At 43.0% G+C, this 9,019-nt stretch overlaps 1 protein-coding gene across 2 annotated transcripts in view; it reads right to left on the bottom strand.

Annotated features, from left to right (window-relative positions):
- Window positions 1-380: 380 nt before the first annotated feature.
- LETMD1 (LETM1 domain containing 1) overlaps window positions 381-9,019 on the bottom strand; it is a 74,600-nt gene continuing 65,961 nt past the window's right edge. For both annotated transcript variants that reach the window (XM_078688850.1, XM_078688851.1), the window contains exon 9: window positions 381-2,459. In XM_078688850.1, the coding sequence (XP_078544976.1) occupies window positions 2,386-2,459 (74 nt within the window). In that variant the 3' untranslated portion in view covers window positions 381-2,385. The remainder of the gene's footprint in view (window positions 2,460-9,019) is intronic.

Here is a 9,019-nt window from a genome sequence, read left to right as displayed (position 1 = left end):
TAGATTTTCCTTTTTTAATTGGTATTCCAGTGACTGAATTGAATGCAAATTGTAATTCATTTTATTTATCCGTGGAAGGCCTCACCTTCAACATCTCTCCCCGTTTTGAAAAAGGATTTCAAATCATAACTTGGCATGGATTAGCAAGAACTGTATTTAGGGTACAGGTTTCACATTTCACATTTCTTTTGGATACCAGGATTCACCTTTCGAATCCAATCACATTACAAACCCGTCCGAATCTTGGGATCAAAAGATTATATTGACTTCCCTATGTGTTAGTCTTTGTACTTCTCATTTAAAATGCACTTTTGGTGATATTAGCCCTGTAATCTGGAGCACAATTCTTCTCCTTACAAGAAACAATAGACAGAGTAACATTTTTTGTTCACAGCCTTCGCTTATTTAATTAAAAGAGCATTGTCAAAGGACATAAATACTTGGTAGACCAGTCCATAAATTATGTATATGCATCTATTTCCCCCCATTCAAACAGTACAGTGCACATATGGTTAAAAAAAGATAACTTATAAAGAAATAAGATTTTAAAAAAATTAAGACAAACCAGTGGTACAGGAAGGCAAAACTAAGGCAATTATCACCAAACAATGAACTGCATGCATCGCAGAACTTTTTGTACACGCAGGCCTAGAACTGATTTGGAAACTATAAAGACATGGCAGGAGGATCGTCTGGAAAACCACAGAGGGGCGAAGGAGTGAGCATTAAAGTTTGAAAGAATATATTTTCTTCGGAATGTGGTCGTTTGACTACCAGTGCAGTATAGGAGACATTCTCAAATAGACATGTAGCAACCTCCCCCTTTGGTCCCCCAAAACAGAGCCGGAGTCACCACCAGATAAAGGAGCACGTACTTTCTCAAAGAATCAAGATCTCAAGTTGTCCCATGACAGGTGCGACTAGTTCGTCCAATCCTTTTTCCCCCTCTTTGGATCCTTGAAAACTTTGCCCAGCCCAGAATAAAAGTAAAATTACAGATACCAGAAAGCAATGAAAAAAGAATGAGTGGATGAAGATACTCCCATTTGAGATCCTATAGTTTGACCTCTTTTGTCACATTTGCAGTCAAGTCTCCAGTGAAATCTTCCAACTAATGAGTTGCGTGGACAAAAGTTGGTTTATGAGAGAAGTATATAAGGGCCAGCAGTACAATCAACAGTAGTTTTCCATTTACAGAGAGTAGTATATAAAACTGCACCAAAGCAGAAGAGCAAATTAAATGCATAGCCTTTTTTTTCCCCCTTCCAAAGAGTCTTCTATCTGAGGAAAATGGGAAAAACATTATTTTTCATTACAGAATTATGTAACAGTTAACTGGTATATGCCATAGCTTGGTAAATTAAAGAAGAGATGCCACACACAATTCCAAAAGAATCTTAACATTGGCACAACAGTAGACCTCAGCCAAATACAATACTATTCTGAGTTATCTATTTGATTCCTATGATATATACTGAAGGATATTTTTCTGCCCCCTCCCCCACCCCAAAAGAGGTGGTTACTTGATACAAATTAACAAGGATATTGGGTGCACTTTGAAATAATGAACCGAAATGTAAGATGTGTTTTAAACAATTCTTCATTACAAACTTGAAGGACCTGTGCGCTTGGTTGCTCTTTTAGAGGTATTCTCAATAAATGGAAAGTTGACTACTGCTAACATAGAGGTATTCTCAATAAATGGAAAGTTGACTACTGCTAACAAAGTATGCAGCTCCTGGCTTGTGATTGGCTCATTGAGTAATGGAGACAGACAGAGGGGAGGGAATAAATGCTCAATATCTCGTGTCGAGGTAGACACCCACGAAAGAGTGTTTGCTGTTCCACTGCCAAACTCTGGTCGTCTGTGATGGAGCAAGATTCTTTCGCCATCTAGGATGATGCATGCAGGACGCAGCAGTTTAGTTTCCTGTTGTGAAATCAAGGGATCCAGGAGAATGTTTAGATGCTCGAGTTGTTTTTTTTTTCTTTTTTTTTTTTACAAGTAAGCATATTTCAGCAGCTGAAATGTAATCACATCGAAAGAATTTACATGTCTTCTATCTGTGCCATTTTTAATGGAAAGCGTTCTCAGTCTGTGACTGATGATCGGAGTGTCCGCTACAACCCTTTTGTACAGAAGCACCCACCAACAATTAACTCTGATTAATAAACACGGCTCAACTTCTGTGGTGTCCAGATGTATATCAAATATTGTGTTTGCACAGATACTGGAACAGAGTTCAGTGTAATGCTTTGGCATTTTGTACCTGAAGTTAAACCTCTGACAACAAACAAAATAACAGGTCACTGCTAAGCAAAAGGGCGGCAAACATTCTCCTTTTTTGAGTGGTGAAGCAGGGATCGTCCAGAGGGTCAGCGTCGTCATCGCTTGGTGGCATGGGGGTAGTTGGCGGAGAGCAAAAACATACTATGTAACAATAGCGAAGCTTCAGGCTCTGAAAAATACAATCATACAATGAAATGAGGCACGTTTTGGGCATCTAGGTGTTCCTAATAGCTAATAAAATCAGAAGCATAGTGAACGAAAAAAACAACAGTCTCTAAACATGTATAAATCCATCACCTTTTACATCAAACCCATTACTCCAAATAAAAATCTCTGTTGGATTGCCTCAACGAAGCTTGTGTTATTTATTTAAAGAACTCCATCTGTGGAACACAGGTAGTGATCTTTGTCAGGAAAATAAATAAGAAGGGCAGCTGGTCGCTGGGTGGGAAGCCAATTATCCGTGGTAAGTCATACAAATATCTCAGCGTTTGACTACAAGACCAGCAATCACATCAATTGCATCAGAGTTCACTGAAACCAAGACTCACCTCCCTAATCTTATCGTTCCAGAGAATATATCGGAAATTGCAAAGCCCAACCTTTCAGCCAATACTCGCTGCAATACAAGCCAAATTTATTCCAACTCTTTGTTATGGTACTGTAGCATTCCCTGGAAAGTTCAGAACTTTTCTCAAATCAGCACAAAGTAGGTATTTAGACTTTTGTTCCAGCTTCCTCAGAATGCATCTCCTCAGATCCGACTGGAATTTGGCTTGACAAATCAAACATTAACACAGCTCATTGATCAAATATATGTTGTTATAAAGATACTCTGGTGAAACTATACTGCGTGTACTGATATAAGAAATTCAAAATTACACATCAAAATGTGAACATCTGTACTGGAGCTTTTTTTATTTTTAAAACATTTTATTGTTTTCATCACATCAGCAAGTTGTATCAATATTATATACGGCATTTTTGGAACATTAATCAACACATCATTGCATAGTTCTGCAAAATATATACAAATTCTATTCCTCCAAGTATTTTGTCATTAACCTTCCAGCCTCCCCCTGGACCTGAGCTTTTGACACGGTTTTCAAAAAATCTGAAAGCAAAAGAGCTATGGGATCTCGCACCTTTTTAGAAAGGAGGAACAGGATGTGTATTGTTTCATTTAATTTCTCTCAAGACTAAAGGTGACTTTCCAAGAATTTGATCACACCTTATTATGTCCAAGGCAGGAAAGATTGGATTTTAATGAACCGATAAACCAATTATATAAAACTAGATGAACATTTCAATATGCCAGTATTATTAATTTTATATGTAATTGTATCTCTGTTTAAAATGAAACTGTCCAAAAATGCCATTTTAATGTTAGAAATCAGTGCTTCCACATATTTAACAAACATTGCCCCAAGATCACAATAAGGGTCAACAGTTGCCCTATAACCTTTATTATAGACAGTGGTGTATCGATTAACATCCTGCCTGTCAAAAAGTGCAACAGCTTATCTCCTATGCCACGTCTCAACCCGTCAAACACAAAAGTATACACACAGGCAGCTTCTAAACCATTGCAGTCAATGGGTCATTCACTGCAAATTTGAAACATAAAGCAGTATCTGTGCAAGCGACAATTCATGTTCTTCAAGGAGCTTCGTCCAGTGCTTGCCTACTCAGCTTTGCCACTGCTGCCAACATGGGATTGATATCCCTCAATGACAACCTACACACTCAATTTGAAGTAGTGAGACAGTTTCTGTCATTATTTCACAGCCTAGGCAGGCTCAAGACGATCAAAGTGCAACTTCACACCAATAAGGACATTCGTCCTGTTGCTGAGTGGCACTGCAGAGTACTTTCTACTTGCAAGGAGCTGTTGAGAAAGAACTAGAAATGCTATTGAAACACATCATTGAGCACATCACTGGTCCTACGCCATGGGTATCGTCCATTGTGGTGGTGCCAAAAAAGGACAGTGAGGGTGCAGTGTGCACCTGCGTTGATATGCGCCAGGCCAACAAATTGATCGATGGAGAAAGACATCCTGACCCACACTGCCATAATGGACAGTAGAGCGCTCTGTGAGTGCTGGTTAAGTTTGTGTCACCGACACTTCTCGAAAGTGCAAAATGAAGATGTACACCGATCTGCGTTGGAGTACCTAAGACACCATCTTTAATAAAAGGTGACTTAGCCCTGGCCAAGCAGAAGTGAAAGTGGAAGTGGAAAACAGACACTCCGTTTGCTGTTGATCCTCTGAGGTGTGTGACATGCAAAGGACATACAGTGCCATCCCATCATCCTGGATAGTCCATCACTGGAACTCATCACATTTTAGGTACCTACCCCTTTGATTGTCAGCTCCTGCACTTACCAATGAGGCCGTCCCACCTGACAGTCCAGATCAAGCATTAGAACCTATACCATCGGTGTCGGAAAGTGTCCCTTTTTGACATGGTCACCCCCACTTTTTTGCCTGGAATTTTGACAAAAGTGCACTTGGTTCCTGCTATCTACGTCCCCAGTGCCAGGTCTCTTTCCCTAAAACTGTACAATTGTTACCCCAATTGGCAATACCTTTAGCGCCCTCTTTAAGTCACTAGTAAATGGTACTCCTGGTACCTAGGGCATGGAGTTTAAAGAGGGTCCAAAAAGGCTGCGGCATGTATTGTGGCACCCTAAGGGGCCCCTCACCAGCCATTTCAGGCTGTGTAACATGTTGCAGAGAAAAGTTAAGACACAACGTGGCACACCCATGCCTGCAGACACTGCAAGCAGTATAGGTACGTCACCACTACAACAGGCCTTAGAGCCGTAGACAGTGTGCACTATATTACATGTGTGGACACATTTGCCCCTGTGATGTCTAAGTCATGTTCTTAGATACTACAGGTGAACAGGGAAGCCAATTTAAGCACATGTGCTGGAGCCAGGGTTCTACAACCTTTTCTGTAATAAGAGCTTCTTATGTTCCTTGAAAATTATCCTAAGCTACTGTAAGTGATGTGATAGTCCATTCAAGACTGTCAGCAGTGATCCCGAGTGCATTAGGCAGGGTAGCCAGCAGAAAAATAAATAAATACAATCAATATGGAATGGATCTACATAGGTAATACTTAACAGCCATAGCTGCTATTTCTCGGCGCCAAGGTAATAAATGTCTCCATCTCAAATAATAGCTTTAAATTTATTTTTGGAAATTTACCCATTTTCTCCATACACTAGCATATGAGTTCTGAAAATACACACATTTTCGTCCCAAATACATGCTTTTTAATTTTGACATACAAATATAACCAAGCAAAGGCTTACATTATAGTAATCTGAGATGCACACAAGTGAGCTACTCAAAGGTTGCTGGAGAGCTACTGGCAGCTCACAAGCTACTCGGTTGAGATGCCACTGGTAATTACAAGTTCCTCAGCTATATGATGGCGTCAATGAAACCAAAGATGTTTGGTATCAAACATCTCACATTAATAAGGCCACACTGATTCCAGTAATGGATTTATTAATACATGCATCAGAGGGCACCTTAGAGGTGCCCTCTGGGTGCATGTATTAATAAATCCGACTACTAGTGTACTGGTTAAATGGTGTAGACCAGCCCGCCACCACAGACAGGTTTCTGACCCAATGCAGGTGAAAGCCCATGCTCTCTTAGAACAGAAACAATTCCTGCTCCAGCTGGGGGTGTTGTCACCTTCTCCAAGCAGGATGGCAAGTAATCAGCATATTAAGGCAGGAGGCTTCAAAGGCCTCTGCCGTCTTTGATATGCGACCTAGGCTTCCCCTAGACAGGGGAAATGACAACCCTTCCCATTTGGCAACAGGTAAAGTAGGAAAACTAGCTAGTCAGGAGGCGTGTTCCCCATCAGGTTAGTTCCACCACTAAGGTGAGTTACCTGATGCGAACACGAAAACTAGAATTCCACCATCGTAGTTTCTGGTGGAATTAGGCTCACTGGGTCAGGGTTATGTCCACTTCTCACAGGAAGTGGAGAAGTGTGGCTCACTGGTTAGAGGAGGCAGACCTGGAAGCAGAGGTCAGCCCGGGACCAGGGTTCAATTCCAGGCTCGGCGGGGTCTTGAGTCCTAAAATGTCCATGGACTTGACAATTCTCGCTCCGGTGCCTACTCGATTCACGGGTTCACACTCTGCGACTCTGGGCAATAGCTTGCTTAATCTCCACAACGGCCCCTCGCGGCGGGATGCCTGGCTTTCACCTTGCGGATACCCTGCTGGGGTTATCTCACAGGGGAATACCAGGACGGGTTCCCTAAGCAAGCGCTTAGAAACCGCTCGGTGATTTGCGCTATATAAATTCCTGTACATTTACAAGTAATCATATAGAGGGTGTAGTCGCCCTTAAGGTAACTAGCCCATTGGCTATTTCCTGTCACTCCCCTTAACACCCCAAATTTGAGTGTTTAGGCCACCTCTGATACAAGGAACTTAGATTTTGACGGATCCAGAAGAAGAGGACAAAGAAGAGCCATGAGAGAACGACAATTGAAGACTGCTGTGGACTTTTGGTGCCAAACCCCGCCTGCCTGCACCAGCCTTGACAATCATGACTGAGTGACTCGTCCTGCAGCTGAGCAACTACCCAGAACCCCGGTAGACTGCTAGCCCTATGCAAATTGCCAGCAGTCTCCCTTGGAGTAGAGGCGCTAGTCCCCTGCAGTCCGAAGGCACTGAAAAAGCAGAGTCTGCTTTACTGTGTTGCCGCTCCCCGGCCTGCCTGAACCAGCAGCCCCATAGGAAGACCTAACTGTGCTCCTGGTGGTCAGATCTGTCCCCCCCCCCTCCAAATGAGAGGACATCTTGGTTGACCGGAGTCGCATAGCACCAATACCTGGGGTACCGGATTCCTTGCTGCAAACAAAGCCTGTGAGAGTTCTATCTGGACTCCAACTACACCGCGACTGAGCAGCAATCGAGGGACGTCAGCACTGCAGAGACCCACTTCCAGAGTGGACCAGCAGGTCTGATTTCTGCACCCTCAACAGGCAAGACCTACCTCCGCAAAGGCCTTGGATGCACAGAGCCCAGCTGACCTATCCACTCCACATCAAGCGCCCCGTCAGGGTACTGACAAACCGGCTGTGCCCCCTTGTTCCCAGGATTCTTGTGTCTCGAGCCTCCCATTGGAAACTCGTGGACCTGTCCCCTTCTGCAGCCTGTTTTTAGGTGGCCTCCCTTATTTTTCCATCTGCGTAGCACGCAAAGCTACCAACACGACCAGCACCTCTGCACCTGGATGCCCCAGGGCAGGCAACGAGTAACTGCTGGTGGTTCTTTGGACCTTGGCCCCGTACCACCCCAAGTTTAGAAGGAGACCCCCGGAAACCTATTGTAAATAACTGAGCAGCATATGCCTTTTTCCCCAGTAGAAAAGCATTGCTGCATAAAGACGCATTTAAGTTAACATTTTACTTACCTGTAAAAATGGATTTTAAAAAAAAGTACTTACTTGATAACGAAGTTCTTCGTATCAACGCTTATATAAAAATGTGACTTATTTTTCTAAATTAGTCTCGGATTTATTCATGAGTGTTTGTCTCATTTATTGCCTCTGTGAGTACAACAAATGCTAGGCACTAGCCTCTGATAAGCCTAACCTGCTCGCACACACTATCACAAAAGAGAGCATTTATTGTTATCATTTTTGCCTCCGTAAACTAATAAGGTGCCTGGACTCTTTACACAGTGTACCTCGTTTTGGTCCACTATATAGAGAACCAGCTTCCTGCAGTCAGTGCATGAACAGAGAGCACCTCAATCACTTCATGCCACTCAATCTGGTCGACTAGTGCGAGCGCCTCGACGACTTATCTTAGAAATATAATGTAACTGTTGTTTGTACTTTTTATTTAACAAGGGGGAGATGTAGTGTCATGAGACTGTGTGCTAGGACCCTTGCGGTTCTGGGTGGACTCATCAGAGTAAGTACGTAACTGGTTGGGAGGTGTTAAGGCAGAGTTCTTCAATCTGTGGGGCGCGCGCCCCCCCCAGGGGGGCACAACACCATCTCAGGGGGGGCACGCACTCCACACGAAGATCTTCTCTTTCAGAGTCTTTTACTGTCCCGAGGTGTCAAGTTCAAATGGGAATTCTCCCGTAACTGAGGGCTGGAGGGGGGAGGGAGGGGAAATAAATAAGGCAGGACATGTGCTTTTGTTACGTTAAGAGCGAACAGTTAACCTTCCTAGGAGGGTGTTAATTGGTAGAGCTTGGATGCTTCAGCTGCAGTGGGAGGCAGGGTCCTCTCCTCTGCCAAAAAAACGAACAGACAGTCCTGTTTCTTTGCGTTCGATTTCAAAGCAGAGGAGACTCCTTGCCTCCCACTGCACCTGAAAGGACGGTCTTTCCTTGCTTTCAGTTTTAGCAAAGTAGACATCCTGCCTCCCAAAGCAGCTGCAGCATTTCAGCTTTACCAGTTTAACCTCGTCCTGGGAGGAAGCTCTTAGTAGAAAGGAGACAAAGTTTCTTTTACATTTAGGCAGGCACTGCAACACCCACAGGGCTTCAAGTTACCAACAGAACAAACATTTGCAATGCAATAGGTCTTGCATTAGGAAAGTTTGAGCTATTGTAAATGACAAATTTTGTATTTATGTGTTGGTTTTGAAAATAGCTAAATTAATAGCTTTGTCATTTACAATGCCAATAGTTTTAACTTTCGCAAATGTGACACCTATAGCATTTGT

This window comes from Lissotriton helveticus, chromosome 1_1, assembly GCF_964261635.1.
Source record: "Lissotriton helveticus chromosome 1_1, aLisHel1.1, whole genome shotgun sequence".
Classification (NCBI taxonomy): Eukaryota; Metazoa; Chordata; class Amphibia; order Caudata; family Salamandridae; genus Lissotriton; species Lissotriton helveticus.
Note: the sequence above shows the minus strand (reverse complement) of the source record. Positions and strands in the feature narration are given on the sequence as shown.